Source organism: Anser anser (genome assembly GCF_964211835.1).
Source record: "Anser anser genome assembly, chromosome: 15".
Lineage (NCBI taxonomy): Eukaryota > Metazoa > Chordata > Aves > Anseriformes > Anatidae > Anser > Anser anser.
Window position 1 is genome coordinate 8,232,841 of NC_139736.1, and position 15,918 is coordinate 8,248,758.

At 41.0% G+C, this 15,918-nt stretch overlaps 3 protein-coding genes across 9 annotated transcripts in view; 1 reads left to right on the forward strand and 2 right to left on the reverse strand.

Moving 5' to 3' along the window:
• Positions 1 to 1,202: 1,202 nt before the first annotated feature.
• On the reverse strand, positions 1,203 to 2,634 carry LOC310882146 (melanin-concentrating hormone receptor 1-like; the record flags this gene model as incomplete). The annotated part of the gene is made up of 1 exon (XM_083800487.1): positions 1,203 to 2,634. Exon 1 carries the CDS (start codon positions 2,163 to 2,165, stop codon positions 1,203 to 1,205), a length of 963 nt encoding a protein of 320 aa, XP_083656613.1. The 5' UTR covers positions 2,166 to 2,634.
• Positions 2,635 to 4,599: 1,965 nt separating this feature from the next.
• On the reverse strand, positions 4,600 to 10,080 carry LDAF1 (lipid droplet assembly factor 1). Of its 2 annotated transcripts, none has more exons than XM_083800510.1 (5): positions 9,829 to 10,080; positions 8,435 to 8,573; positions 7,673 to 7,841; positions 6,718 to 6,856; positions 4,600 to 5,477 (listed from the first exon to the last, which is right to left on the reverse strand). In XM_083800510.1, exons 2-5 carry the CDS (start codon positions 8,504 to 8,506, stop codon positions 5,384 to 5,386), a joined length of 474 nt encoding a protein of 157 aa, XP_083656636.1. In that variant the 5' UTR covers positions 8,507 to 8,573; positions 9,829 to 10,080; the 3' UTR covers positions 4,600 to 5,383. The 2 variants fall into 2 exon arrangements, with proteins under 2 accessions (XP_083656636.1, XP_083656637.1); XM_083800511.1 differs by having other exon boundaries at positions 8,435 to 8,569; positions 9,829 to 10,031.
• DNAH3 (dynein axonemal heavy chain 3) overlaps positions 8,580 to 15,918 on the forward strand; it is a 66,237-nt gene continuing 58,898 nt past the window's right edge. For 2 of the 6 annotated variants that reach the window (XM_083800419.1, XM_083800424.1), the window contains exons 1-3: positions 8,580 to 9,759; positions 11,204 to 11,369; positions 14,900 to 14,998. In XM_083800419.1, the coding sequence (XP_083656545.1) occupies positions 11,325 to 11,369; positions 14,900 to 14,998 (144 nt within the window). In that variant the 5' untranslated portion in view covers positions 8,580 to 9,759; positions 11,204 to 11,324. The other 4 variants (XM_083800422.1, XM_083800421.1, XM_083800420.1 and 1 more) reach the window with 4 other exon arrangements.

The window sequence follows — 15,918 nt, forward strand, 5'->3', positions numbered from 1 at the left end:
CAGATGGCAAGGAGGCATTTGCTACTGGATGTGTGGGCAAGGCTCTGAGTAGCTGGTTGAGAATCTGTTTCAAAGCTGTTGGCTGCAAACCTCCTCACAAGGGCTCAGGATGTTTGGAATACCCTGGGATATAAGGATGAGGGCTTTGAGAGCAGCCCTCTGAGGTAAGCTTCTTTCTGTAGTGGGGCCCACAAACCTTTAGGAGGCAATGCTGCTCAGAAGGCCTGAGTTGGTCATGCTGAGGAACCAGTTGGGCCTGGTACCACCATGGTGGAAAAAGCACCTGCTGTTTCCCTGCTGGGCTGCCTCTCTTCTGCGGGAAGCCAAGAGTTGAAACAAGACTTTAGTACCATCTCCACACCTCCCTTGCTCACAGCTGGACTTGTATTACTGTCCTTGCGTGGAGTAGCTGCCCCAGTCACGTCCTGCAAGCACCAGGCCATGATAGCTGCCCACCTCTGGTTCTGGGTTTGAGTCAGCTGGTTGAGAGCTGTTTGTGGGGTGTGTGGAAGTCTTCTCTGCTCCTGAAGCTTATCCTATGATAAGCCTGTGATATGGCCATACCTTAGCTCTATATTTTTCCAAGAGCAAAATGGACCATTGTAATAAAAAATTATTTTACATAATGAGGAACTTCACTGGACTGTTAAGTAATGTTAAAACCAGCAACACAAACTCATCATTTGAGGGATGACTTCTGTCTCCAGTAAAAATATGTGGTTTATGCTGACCTAGTTCTGTTGCTTCAGCATATCCCCTTTTGAAACCATGGTAATGTGGTGATGGTGCAGTACTGAAAGTAGCTCTTATTAAAAGGATATGTTGAGAAGCTTTGAAAGGAGCAGCTGATAAACATATAAACATCAGGGCAGCAGGAGAGAAACAGCTCCATGTCCTATTTCTAGCTGCTGGCAATTGAGAGTTCACAGCTTTGGCTCCTGATAAGTGCTGATGACAGAATGAATTACATAATGGAAAATCAATATAAAATGTAGAAGGAAATAGTGTGCCCAGACTCTGAGCTGAAATATATTTACTTGTTGCCCAAGTGGTGCCTTTAGTTTGTCTCCAGGTGAGGTGAAGACACATCCTCTGGGATAGTGCATGGTGCTTAATTTGCTAACTGCTGACTTCCATGTTTCCTCAGGAAAGGAGGAAAGTGACTGGGTAGTGTGGGCATACCGTCATTGCTGCATGACTTGTTACCTGTCAGAGACAGGCACCAAATGCCGTAGTGGCTGCCCTGACTCACTTGCATCCCCATGAATGTTTTTGCTCCCCTTTGGAGTGGCCTGTCCTGCAGCTGCTGGCCTTACAGGGACCCTAAGCTGCCTTGGAAAATTCTGTCCCAGGAGGATGTAGATAAAGGGATTCAGAAAACTGGCATAACTCAGGCTGATGGCCACATTGTAGGCATAGTGGAAAGGCAGGGTAGGGTGAGTCATGGCAAGCTGGGCCAGTTGTAGGAGGTGGAAAGGTGCCCAACAAACAAAGAAAGCTGCACAAATAGCAATTGCTGTACGGGTCAATTTCTTGGTTCGAGCAGCCCTTGTGCATCTTTGGCTCATCAGTGCTTCTGAGGACCTGGACATCTTGAGCAAGATCTTCCTGTAAGCCACTGTGATAAGGCCAAAAGGGATGGCAAAGGCCAGGAAGACCTGACAGAGACTGTACCAGTAAATGTCCCTCCGAGGGTCTGGCAAACAAATCCCACAGCCTAGCAGCCCTCCTGGCAGAGGGATGAGCTGAGCATACAACCACACAGGTGTAATACTGAGGAAGGAAAAGGCCCAGAGCACACAGATGACAACGATTGCCATAGGGGGCTTCCTGAAGCGAGTAGAGGTGAATGGGTAGACAGTGGCCAGGTAGTGGTCGATGGACATAGCAGTGAGAATGTAGGTGCTGGTGAACTGGCTGTTAGCATCCAGGGCAGTGATGACTGTGCACATCATCTCCCCAAAGTGCCAGGCTCCATCCCCAAGCAGCTGGTGGATGAGGAAGGGCATGCCCAGGAGGAAGAGCAGGTCTACCATGGAGAGACTGATGATGAAGATATCTGGGACGCTACTGCTAGGGCAAGATTTCTTAAAGACTATGCAGATAACCAGGCTCTTACCGATAATGCCGAACAAGGTGGGCATGATGAAGCTGCCATAGCTCATCCTGGTGAGGTCATCTGCAGAGATAAATTGCAGGCAAGAAAATAAGTCAGGTGTGCCAGGGCCACAGCTGAGGATATGCCTTCTAGATATTCTAACAGACAATGAGTGATCAGAATCAAAATGGTAATGGATTTCTTAGGCACACGTAAAGAGAAGATGCGCTTTGTGTATGCGGTTGTGTTCAACCACACAGGCACTTTCTCAGCAGCTTTCACAATCTTACAGACTGAATCAGATGTGTCTAATGAAATGTGCATACACCCACTCCTCCCTTCATATGAATGAACATTTAAACAATCAAATGAGAGAACACTGGTTTGTCATTCTGTATGTGTGGGTACACCTCTTCAGATGCATATATAAAACATTTTATGAATACATGCATTATCTGATGCATATGTTCAACTGTATGGATATTAGTATCCCTATTCAGGCTTTCAAAGCCATCTCAAATGACTTTTCTTCTTCCCACTGCCTTATACCTATCATTTATATATTTTCTACTTACCCATTTATTGCACTTACCAGACATAGAAAAGTTTTGAACAGCCTTGGAGTTGTTGGGGATAGAGATGTTCAAGCAGTCTGTGTGATTTGTCTTATAATCCATTCTTCAGTAAAAACTGGCCCCTACCAGCAGCTTCAAGATGCTGGTGTTTCGTATAGGAAAGAATAAAGGTTGCTGATTCCTCGGAGGTCTGTGGAGCTGCTCAGAAAGCTAATGCTCTAAGAATCAGCAGAAGCTGTTGATGTGGGTTAAAAAGCTGCTCCTGTGCTCCCTGCACCACCACCAGGCAAAACTGGTATCAGGATGTAATGAGTCAAAGTGCCTGTCATCAGGCTGTCAGTGGAGTGCTGGAAATGCAATTGCAGGGAGAGCAGAATTTCATTTTTAGTGTTGAAGGCAGTAATCAAGATCCACTGAGAGACTAAGCACTGGACTTGTGCTCTGGAGAAGCAAACGAGGACTGGAAGTAAATAAAATCCACTAATAAAATGATGGGCAGTAAGAATAGAGAGCACATCTTGCTTTTGGGGGGATAACTGAGCGTAACTTAACACAACATTATTCTGCAAAGAACCATGTTAAGCTAAAGTGCCTAAAACTTAGTTTGTGGAAAGACTTGCAAGTGGAGATTGGGGTTAATCTCTTTCGACCCTCAAATATGATCTTCCCAAAAGTGAAAAGGTATAAGCTGCGTAAGTATGTATGTGGAAATCAGCTATTTTGTGGCTATACCTGATCAGTTGCAGCACATTGGATAAACAGCATCATTATTTCCCTCCTGTGAAGTGTTTTCTCCATTTCAATTCATTTTGAGGTCTTAAGCATAGCATGGTAATAAAGTTGTAGGTTTCATTTTAGGCAGACTGATGGAAGAAAGTAGCAGATAAACAAGGGATTGATTTTCAAGGTGTACTTAAAATTACAATAATTTGGTATGTAATAAAGGCAGAACACTGGAGCCATTAAATAATTGAGGTGATGACTGTTATAATCAAGTCACATTGATCTCTGTCTTATTTCCCTCATAACAATTAGTTTGCTTGTAGCAGCCACTAAAGTCCTAGATTGAGGGCATTACTGTATAGACATTTGGAAAGTAAGATTAGACTCAAACTATATTCTGATGATTAGGGACAGCAGTCTAGTGAAAGGCAGGAAGGATTATATAATGATTAGAATGCTATTTCGAGGCTCATTTTTTCGCTAGCCATAACAATTTCTAGCACTTAAAAATAGTTCTTATTTCAGTACTTCACAGCTCTTAAAAGCAGGTACCGGTATTTGCACAAGGGATAATGCATACCATTTACCAGACACTGCAAAACACCTCTTTTCACCTCAGTTCTGCCAGCATACAACCTTGTTGGAGTCTCTTCATTTGCAAACATTGGTATCCTTCATTTTTTTTGCAGTCCTGTATACGCACTGGGAATGTGCGTTTGGGTTGTATTACCTACAGCTCTGATGTGCAGTCTTACCCCTGGGCAGCACCACACAGTTGTTAGTATGTCTTTCCATTATTCTACACACCAATCCTGATCTGCTGTAAACTGGTAAAGCTCTATTGTAATTGACAGCCACTGCAGATTTGATCAAGTGGAAATAACAGCAATGTAAAAAAACTGTGCCCATATACTCATATGAAACCTTTGTTCCATCTTTTAGATGGATTTCTCCAAGGTGTTTGTTATATAAACAGTACCACAGCACTAGCTTTTTTTTTACAAAGAGAAATAGAGAAAGCACACTTCTGTTTGTTTTGTTTTTTCCTCCTGCCACTTGAATATTTTTATCAGCTAGAAATTAAAAAAAAAATAATATCTGGGATAAAACTTTGAAGTATCTGAGAAAAGTGTTACCTACCTAGTAGGTTTTATCTTGAAAGGAAAACTTTTACCGTAAATAGAATATCATAAGACAACTTGGTTAAACAAACAACACTTTATTAAACTAATATAGTTAGATACTTTCTTAATGCTTAAAAATATTATAGCATTTGCAAAAATGGGAAAAGTTTAAATAAAGTACAAGGTTACAAATGAGAAGCAAAACAGGCAATTTAAATATTCAAAATAATATAACAAAACGCAAGACCAAATTGCACACCATTGATGTGATGAGGCAATGAGAACAAGGAAAATAACTCCTTCAGAAAAATGCAACATTTGAAGGTATATAAAAGCTTATACCACGAGTTAAGGTATGTTGTAACTCAATTTTTCTCTTAAAATATAAAGCATCAGCATGGCATGCTCACAGTATTTTAACAAAGGCTGTTAAGGCTTAAAAATATTTTTCAACATTCAAAAACATTTGATGTTCTGAGCTTTGTCACTTATGTATCAAAACGGCCCATGGCTGCATACAAATTTCAAAAGATAGTACATTTAAAACTCCAGTAACGAATGGCAAATCAAATACCCACCTACCCCTTTCACCTAATTGTCACCAACTTACTAGTGGCTGTTATTACATCCCTTTACCAAATCCTTTGGAACATCTCATCATGCACATAGACTTAATATCACAATGCACTGCTTAATAGGTATTCTTACTATTAGTTTTACAGTGACGGTATAAGATGCATATTGATTTTTTCACTTCCCATAAGGAGTGCACAGAGGTTGAATGCTCACCAAGTAAACAATTACATTGCAAAGGTCAGAATAGTACACTTATGTGCATATGAAGGAAATGGGGAGAATTCCACTTATTCGTTCTTTCCTTTGTTGGCAGAAAGATCCGTGACAGAAGGATTCTTCTGTGAAGAACTTCCATTAGCTTCTTGCTTTCTTATCTCACCTCTGTATACAACAGAAAAGAACGGTTTTACAGCCTGTTCTTTCATAAGATTATTGTCTTTTAACTTTCGCCTAAAAGCTGAGCAACATGAGACAGACCTATCTGAGACTCCTGGAACATTCACTGCTGGTCTACCAGAGTTCTCTCAAAAGGCACAGGAACATAAAAAGAGCGATCTTCCAGATGCTATCTGTTACATCAAAGTTGTATGATTGGTTTGTAGGCTGGGCTGTATATTAGAATATGCTATAGAAAAGTCTTTGCTGGAGATGGCTGGCAATATTAGGGACCTGGCAGCATGCCCTGGAGGAGTGGTACAGAGCCCTGGAACAAAGTCAAACACGCTGGGACTTGCACCATGGTCTTGTCTTACTGAAGGTATCATGGGCTCCACAGGCAGTTTTGTGTGGCCTTGAGAACTGTGTGGGAAGCACTGCTGTGATGGAGCAAACTGAGGAAGTCCAGGACAGAGCAGCTACAATTTTTCTTGCCCTCCCCTATGCTTAGGAATGATTGTCATTAATTCCCTTGTAGATGCTTAAGTGAGCAATAGATGGCACTCCAGCATAATCTGCTATTGCCTCTCACCTTTAGCCACTTGCTTAGTAAAAGCATGGCTAAGGCAATGCTGACTGAAGTAGGCCTCCAAGCCTCAAGTTCTGAGAGCACAGGGAGACATGACTGGCAATCAGCACATGTACAGAACCCAGCAAAGCGTGTCATTTCTATTATAGCCACACGCTTCCTTTTAACTACCCATCTACTTATCCTAAGGCTACAAGTAATTTTGGTCCAACATTCTGTGAATGCAGGTAAGCTGAGACAGCTGGGTATTACATCATATGGGAAGAACTTTGTGGCATACTTGAGGGAAAGCTTCATCCTCTAGGCAAGCTTGAAAGTGTGTTTTAATGACGTTTAAAGCATTATTTATTCTGAGACAAAAACATACCTTATTGTTTGATACTACAGTTACATTGTGTTTGCACATATACATTTGAAGACTTACTTCCTTTTTCTGAAGCAGCAGAGGCCACATATTAACACTCATCAAAATACATATTGATAACTAGCCATTTATGTTGAATATTAAATCACCAAGGTAGTCAAAGATGCTCTAGCATTAATTAACATTCATTAAACTAATCAAAAGTGGCTAACTGTTAAAGTAAATGAAGTAACCAATGTAATAGTGAAGTTGTAATTTGAAGTCAGACAATGGATCAAGACATTAATTATTACCTTGAAGCATACCAGTAGTTGACCAGAGTTGAAAGAACGATGTAACAAACACTCAGTACTCCAGAAACTCCAAGTGATAGGGCACCCAGGCCACACAGCACGCAAAGAAGGGCTATGCCACCTATGGATATTACAACACCTAATAAAAAAAATCAAGGTTGTTATTTAAACAAGTTTATATGTAAGTAAATTAGAAGAGCAGACATTCTACCACAATCCCAAATTCAAACCATTCAGAAAAATGGTCTACCGTTATCAGCCACTTAATAGCTAAGAGCCTCAGTCTAATAGGAAATCCCCAGACAGCACTCTGAAAGAGAACCACTCCTTCTAAGATTTATATTATTTATGTGAAGGGGAAGGAAGGTCTGCCGAAATCAGAGCAATGTTTTCTCAAGCTCTGCGTGCACCAATCTCAATGATCTGGAGTGATTATTTATCTCTATATACTGCACATTTTGTTAATACCTTATGCCATGCTAAAGCCTGTCATACACCTCCGAGTAGCCCATGAAGAACCTTCACTTTGGAGGTGAAGGGGCAAAGAAATTGTCAGTCATACTTTGCCAGAGATACACAGAATATCTAGAAGAAATCATACTTCAGAAAGTTTTAATGCCTGGCATATAAAATAAGACCACATTAAAAAAAATAAATAAATGCAAAATTGTCTTCCATAAAAGACTATATACTAGAACTATGCATGGTCAAGATAACTGGTTTAGCTCTGTCCAGGTGGTTGATATTAAACAGGGAAATAGGATTTCCCCTGTATAAACTACGGTTAATCAGATTAATCTTGTATTAAGAGTTTCACTACTGCTGAGAGCTAAGGACTACATACAGAAATCTTCAAACACTTGAACTGGGAATTCCAAAAGGAAGAAGAGAAAAAGGAGAAGTTGTCATGTCTTAAAAGGGAAAATGTAAATAAATGCATACTTGCTTACAGTACCTTCCATGACTATCACACCGATACAAGCCATTATGGCTGTCGTAACAATAAAAATCAGGAAAAATGCAACAGGAATAGCAGACACCGCAACAAACATCAGGAGTGATAAGGCAACAAAAGGATGGTCATCTAAATATAGGCCAACACGAGAATTCATAAATGCAACAACCTGTGGACAAAAGAAAAATATTTCAGATTTTGTTTTTATCTCATCACAGATAACTTTAAAAGGTCACAGCTACTTTAGTGAAAAATATGGGTAGCATCTTTTTCCAAGTCTGCAGCTTGAATAGAGGGCAACCATTGCCTTTAAATTTCACAGGCATGAGGACCTATTGCAAATACAGGTAACTGCATAGCAAACACCATCCTAACAAGGGCAGATGTGTTTCTCTTGGACTTTCCAGTTCCGTTCTTGCACAAGCTGTTATACCTATACACTACGATTTTACTGTCGGGGAGACATTTCTCTTCCTTTAGGGAAATAACCCATTTCACTAAAATGCCACTCTTCTGTCTCAAATAGTTATGACAGTAAATCAGAGTAACGAAGAATAGATATCCTGTTTTGTTAATTGTGGAAGGTGTGGGAAGCCAGACCTTCTCATAGGCTCCTCAGTGTTCACTTAAAAAAGGGAGTGCCAGTGTTCTCCATAAAACCAAAGTTTTGAAATTGCATTTAAATAAATTGGGGTGAGATATTCCAAGAGTTACAAAAGGAGTATATTATAAATGTTTTATAAAATTGTAATCCAGACCCACATTTGAGTTGCTGTGGATGGACTCCACCACAGAGTGCCATTGCTTCTGCAGCTCTTGCATTTCTTTAGACATGTTGTAATCCCCAGTGACAATTGTGAATCTTCTGAACAACCACTTCTCATTCAGCCATCCAACCTTCCTTAAAATTAAGGTAAAATTAGTAACACGGTCATGCAGATGTTTCCAGAAAATAAAGTTTTTCTCTTGCAAAAACAGAGAATGTACATTTCAGATGTTAAGGTCATCCACAGAGTTTAAAACTTCACTTTTACGAAAGTAAATCTAGTGCAGGGTGCTCCTCCCTGAAAACTCTTCTGAAACTCCCAAACCCAGAGACAAGTATGGATATAAAAGATAATTCTCACCTTCTTCCTTTATAACATTAACCCTGTATTTAACCATGAGGGTACTGAATCACCAGTAAAAAGTCAATTCTATCTATATAGACAATTATCACTACTAGTGTTGATAACTTCTAATACTTACAATAATGAGAGTTGTTTCTGTGAGTAGCCTGCTATTCAGAATTGAAACCACACCCTGTGCAGTTTCAAAACTCAACATGTAAAGGAAAAATATTTTCAAACACTGACCACGTTTATGACAATTTTTAAGCAACATCAGATCAAAAATCTTTTTGTTCCTACCTCAGAAAATGTAATCTGTTGTTAGGGAAGCCATTATCAGTGGAAGATTAAGAGATGTGTTTTCCTTATTTTAAATCTAAATATTCATCGTGTCAATGTTACATATATAAACATGCTATATGTATGTATACATGCTATATGTGTTTTTATACTTTCGTAATATATATGCATACACATATTTAATACTTATAGACGGTCCTTCCTTCTGTTTACACAGCATTTTTATACAAAAACGGTTTGTCCCTCGTTCCTAGCGCAACTCAGCACAGACACCCACAGGTGCGCGCCACCCGAGTCGCCCAGGCTCACGAATTTCACCCGGCGCGGCCCACCTACGGGGACGAGCGAATTGCTGCCCCTTGCACACCACCACCCCCGGCCTCCTCTCGGGCTTTGAAGCTGGGGTGAGCGAGGACCCGTCGCTCCTCGCCCGGCTCCTCACACCGCCGAGACCCGCCGCCGCTACCCGCCGCCCTCAAAGCGGGGCCCGGGGCGAGCGCAGCCCGCGGCGGGGCCGGGCCCAGGCCGCCGCCACCCGGGGCTCCGGGGCACAGCGCGGGGCCTCCCCGCGGGGCTCCGCTCCTCGGCACGGAGAAACCGGGCGGGGGCGGAGGCCGTTGCCCGACCGAGCCGGGGCGGTGGGGTCCGCCGGCCCGCGACCGCAGCCCCCGAGGCCGGGTGGGTTGGAGCGGGGCGGCGCCGCTCCCCGCTCGCCCTCCGCCGAGCTGGAGCCGGCCTCCCCCTCACCTGCGGCGGCTGCCCGCCGGGCCGCAGCCCCCCTCGGCCCTAAGCCCGGGCCCGGCCTGCCGGGGCTGAGGGAACCGCTGCTGCCGCCGCCTCCGCCGCTGTCTCCTCCCCGCGGGGGCCGGCGGAGCGGCGGGCAGGGCCGGGAGGCTGGAGGGGGGCCAGGGCTTCTCCCTCGTGTGGCACAGGCGGTATAGAGGATTTCAGCGAGGAAAGGGTTGAACACGCTTCCACACACCGCCCGAGGGTTTAGGGGAATTCATTTGCTTTTTATTTCCTGGTTTGTGCACTTTCGTGTCCCCTCAAGTGCTGCCCATCGCGGCCGGTCCCAGCATCCTGCCTCAGCAACTCGGGGCTGTGCATCCCCAGGGTTTCTGGGTAGGGTTTGCCCTTAGGGCACAAGTTGTATCCTTGAGTTTATTATTTTTTTTAATTTTAAATTTTTCCTATGCTGGAATTAAGAACAGAAAATGAGGATATCAGCAATGACCACACAGTTCTTCCCTCAGAGAAGTGTGGTGCTCAGGGGCTTGCTCAGCCCTTGGGGTGCCACAGGCCAGGCCAGGAGATGCACAGTGACTGCCTTGCTTCCGAGCTACAACTCATCTCGTGATGTACCAGAAATACATGCATGTTTATATTATAGAGAGAAAATTCTACCATCCACAGCTAGAGGGCTTTCTGCTGTTGGAGGCTATGAAGGCAATTTTGAGTGAATTGTGGCTGCACAGCTACAATTGGCTCCACAATGTAGTGGAGCTGCAGGGGTGAAACGCTTTGGCTGCCATAATCAACATGTTGTCAAAAGAAGCAGTCCTGCCTTCTCCTCTGTTTCTAGTTGCTTGTTCCCACATTTCCACCCAGTCCTGCTGCCTCCTTGGGTGTGTGGGTGGCCACGCGGCAAACCTGTCTGGGGAGGTGTGCCACGTGAGAAACTATTACTTAGAAAATCTGCTGGATTTTCAGCAAGAGCTGTGCACCATATGGTATCCCAGCACTTGTACTGGGATTAGGAAGGGCTCAGTTAGGTGTGTTGCACTACTGTTTGCGCTGGCTGCTTTCCAGGGCCATTATAATGGTGTTACATGCAAGCCTGAAACTTCAGTGATTTCCCAGGCTTTTGCTACATAGAATTCTTAATGCTGCAGTTTACAGTCAGAAATTACCAAAAGTTCATGTTTCTCCTGACTGCTTTAATGACTGGTTTTTGTTGGTGCCAAAAGGGGAGTATTGTAAAACTGACCATTACAAGTTTCATGATTATTTTTTAAAGGCAATGAAATAAATTGGATATTTAATTTGGAGCATGCTGTTATTATAAGGCAAAGATGACTTTTATAAAGTATGTTTTTTTAAAAAAAAAAATTTTTTTTTTTAGCCTATCACACTGTCCAAGGTTGGTATCTCTGAGGTGCTGGTTTCATTGAGCTCTGCAGATACAAGGATCTGTGCAGACAGATGGAGTAAAGGGGAGACTTGCATGTTAATGAACTTGGACCATGGGCTCTGAAGAGCACACCACAAGATTCTACAAGAAGAGGATGGTGAGGGCAAGTTTATTTTGCATGAACTATTAGTGTTTATATCTGATATTATTAAAGTGCATAGTATATTGGTATACCCAGTAGACTAGTGTATGTAAAATTGAATTTCAATTTGTTGATTTTATATAAATATATGTATTTTAAAGTGAACATAGGGAAAAACTAACTGGTAGTATTATAGTGTCACATAATCCATTGATAATGGCACTATAAAATGTAATGGCTCCACTGAGTTTGGAAGTATATTGGAGATTTTAAATTTCTGGCTGTTTTCAAAACATGACTTAGCTGCAGTTTTGGAGGTAGTCTTGTACGTTTTAGTAATTTATTTTCCTGCTATGTGTAACTGTATAATCTCTTTCCACATAAAATAACTGTTTTTAATGCTTCCCAAACAGCACAAGCAATTTATTTAACTTTAAAGGGCATGCATATAAAAACATCTGAGTTGTATGCAGAGAAACTATAGTTATCACAACTGTTGCTTAATTGAGATTGTCTTCTTGCCAGCATCATCTTGAATTAGCAGGAAGATATTCGTGTTGCAAAACAGCACCGAAGTGTTTGTAGGGTTACCTCATAAACTAGCCGAGTAATTTCTGTCTCCATCATTAGCAGTGCTGGCTGTTTACCCATGCAGTTGGCTTCTGTTTAAAGTGCAGCTTACCTTCTGGTAAAAACTTTGTGTGGCCAGGAAAGGACAATGTTTCACTCTCATCTTGACCTACTGCCATATACACAGAAAACAATGCTGCTGTACCAGGATAACATCCGTTCTCACATTTTACATAAAACAGGATGAAAAACAACATCCAAAGATGTTGGTGAAGAGTTTAAGTTAAAACGGAAGGTTTGCTGTGTTGGGCAGAATGCGTACAAGGCCTCTCTGGAGGGTCAGCGTAAGGAGACTGCACTAGATTTTATGTTGGATAGTAACAGCTCCCATTTGTAAAGAAATTTGAAGGAGGACACTTTCTCTCAGCACATAGTGACAATGGTGACTGTAAGGCAAATGCATACAGATCTAGAGGAATGGGGAGTACAAGTATCCTGATGTCTTTGATCTCTGGGGAGTTTGATTTTGAATGGTTTAAAAAAATTGTGGTGATGTTTGGATTCAAGATTTTGAATCTTTATTTTTTTTTCCCAGTTCTTCTTATGAAAAGTCAAGTTTATACTACCTTTCTTGTTCTGGGATCTCCCTTGCTGTGTACAGTGTTTTCATACAAATGTCAGAATATCTAAGATGTTTTAGGACTATGTTTTAGTAGCTTTTGGAGGTAAGATGAACCTGTTCTATTCCTCATCGGTTCCGCAACTGAGTCTTTGTGACCACAGCTTGGCGCAGCACAGCGCTGAAAGGAGCTGTTTTCTCAGCTCTGGGAAGACAGGGAGGAAATTCCTGTCTCCTAGCACCAGCTATGCTGTAACTGGGGCAACAAAGCCGAGGACTGAGAGGAAGAGAAAGCGTTGGAGAAGTCCACCTAGCTAGAGCAGGCAGAGGAACGGGTTACTAGGGCGTCTGCAGGTAGTTTTCCCTCTGACCCTGCTTACTCCTACACTCTGTGGTTGTTTAGGGCATGTGGGCCATATCTCTCTTTCTCTTCTCTCATTCCTTTGGACATGTTTATTTCTCATGGCAGTTAATGTACGGCTAAATCTGCTGTAAAGCACTACTGAGGATTCAGAGTCCCTGGTGCCTTAGAAGAGAGCAGGGAGTGGGGAGGAAAGAAACTGGAGAAAGTGGAGAGGGTAGGGTGGAAAAAATTGTGCTTGACAGATGTCTGGAGAGAGTAAGAAAGTGAAAAGTGAGCTTGAACAGGAAAAGAGACAAAAAGAAAGTGTGTGGTCTGGAGGGGAAAAAGGCCTAGTGTTGTAAGCAAGCAAGAAGAGAGCTAGGGGAGAGTTTTTTTTTCCTTGCAGTTGGGATAGGAAGCTGATTGTCTTGGTACCTTTTGTAGTACCAGAAATAGTTCTCTAACTCTTTTTCAGTGTGAGTAACTACCAGGATACTTATTTTGAGGGGGAGGACCGAAATCTTCTAAGCAAACAAAAAACAGGCTGATGAAAGACAAGGCAAAATGAAGCCAACACAGAGACCCAGGGTCCCAGGGGTAAGTTCTTTCCACTAGGACTTTGAAAGATTGATATCTTTTTCAAATTGGCCATTACCAGTGGCTTATGGTTTCACATTAAGAAGGACTCTATTTGAAGACACTCGTTCAATATTTTTTGGGCCTTAGCCTTTATTATAATATAATTTTTATTAATAATTCTGTTGCTCAAGTATTTAAGAAGCATTAACTCTTTAAATGGTTACGTAGCATATATATCAAGAGTTGCATTAGAATGTACAATGGTTTTCTTCATAACTCTTATACCTTTATGAATGAACAAGTCTACCAATAAACTGCACAGCTTATTCTGTAAAAGTACCCAAAAGCCCCATCCTTTAGTCATTAATCAAGGACAATTCATGTCATCTTTACTGAAGTATGCCTGGCAGTTATAATAATTTCTATGCGTCTGTGTGCATGCACACTGGGGAATACCAAGGAGATAAATCAGATCAGTCTTTTCTCAGATTTTATTTCTAAATGGGCTCTACTTTGATGTTGAGGAGAGCACAATTTTATTTGTATGAAAGCTAGATTTGGGCAGCCAGGTTTTCTAGTCATATATCAGAAATCAATTGCTATTTGCTGTAAATGTATTAGAAGTTATGTAAAAATGGTTATACTTTATTCAATCATAATTGTACGGGGTAAAAACTTTGTCTTTCATGGTGATTTAATGCAATGGCATTCAGATACCACATACTTCCACCTTTTTTTCTGGTAGTCTTACTGTGTATTTGGGAATTTATTCCTCATTAGTGTCTTAAACAAATATGGTTTAGGAAACTCTGAACAGACTAGGGCAGGATTTTCGCCGTATACTAAGGAAAATTGTGATTCAAAAACATCTCAAAAACACTGTGGGGCTAAGTAATTTTGAGAAAATACCCTTAGAAAATTTTACATGATACTATGGAAGGCTACCTCAAACTTTCATCTCCTTGAGGTGATGGAACATTGTCCTAAGATATATTAGGTATTCTGATGTTTGTATTTAAACATTTTGCAGAGCCCTCATGAACAATCTGTTCTTCCAGTGATCTGGCAGGCTTAATATTGTAATATTCACTGTTTATACATTACGTGGAGTTTTTAGTAGTGTATTCAACTAAAAGATTTAGAAACCTTTGAACTGTTTTCAGTGATATATAAATGTTTAAATGCTTTATTTTTTTTAATCTGACATCTATTAGTAACTAGATACATTATCAAATGACTACAAAGAAAAATGCAATCTGAAAGCCTGCTTTGCTGAGGAACTCCATCCGGAGAATGCCCATGTCCTTAACATCAGAAAAGTAGCCCTATTTCATTTTCAGTGTAAACTGAAAGTCCTTATTCTTTTTGGATGAACCTTTTTCAAAGCAATGTAATTCATAAATGCCTTTGAAAGTGTTTTTCATTTCTCTCTAGTCACAAAATGATTCAGTGTATAACATGAGCCATGCAAAACAGTTACCAGAGTTACCACCCATACCTGCTTCTTCAGCTACACCTTCAGATTTGTATCAGGTATGTGCGCTCTCCCCTTTTGCCAGGATATATGTTAAATTACATGTGCTAGAGTGACTTTAGGCATTATATAATACTAGGCCTTAGGAATTAAAGATGGGAAAAACTAATTAAATTACTCATGTTAAGTACTAAGGAGATCACTGGGTATTTTATTAGAGCTGCTCTTATTTAAAAAAAAGTGTTGTTGCAACTTCTATTATTATTTGGATACTAAACCGTGGCAATTTAAATGTTTGTTACAATATAGTTCATTATTATTTGCTGTTACATTTTGGTTTTAAAATATTTTTCATCCAAACAAATTGTGATTTTTTTCCTTTTTTTTTTTCCCAACATAAATATTTTATGGCAGAGCACAAAACAACTGAATTAGAATGCTGTTCCAAAAACAGCTGAGAGCTTGGCAGGTGCAGCACTGATCTGAACAAACAACTTGTACAGATGACACAAAGAAAAATTACATATGCCAGCACTTAATGGGAAGAAGAAGAGAGGGCTGGCGTTCCCTATCATATGTGCCTCCCAGTTGCTTATTTGGCTCATTTGTGTCACTACTTCAGTTTCTCTGAGATGTCTTTTATTAGTAAGCTACTGTTTGTGAATAAATTGTAATGGAAAATGTGTTATTTTGGACTTCATTTGAGATTAAGAAACTTTAACTGAAAATGTATATTTTTTAAAAGTGAAAATTATTTAATGAAATGCTGCATTAAAAACTTTTATTGTCATCAAAAACTCAATTAAACTTTCTGGGGACGTGTCAAAGTTTAAATACAACACAAGCTGATTTAGCCACTGAAATTTTTGTCACATAAGCACTAGATTTTTGCCAAGTGACTACACTCTCCAGAGAGAGAGCAGGCTTTTTGTGACCAATTTTTTGCCCAGGTGGTTCCCTTTGGTATTACCATTAAGAA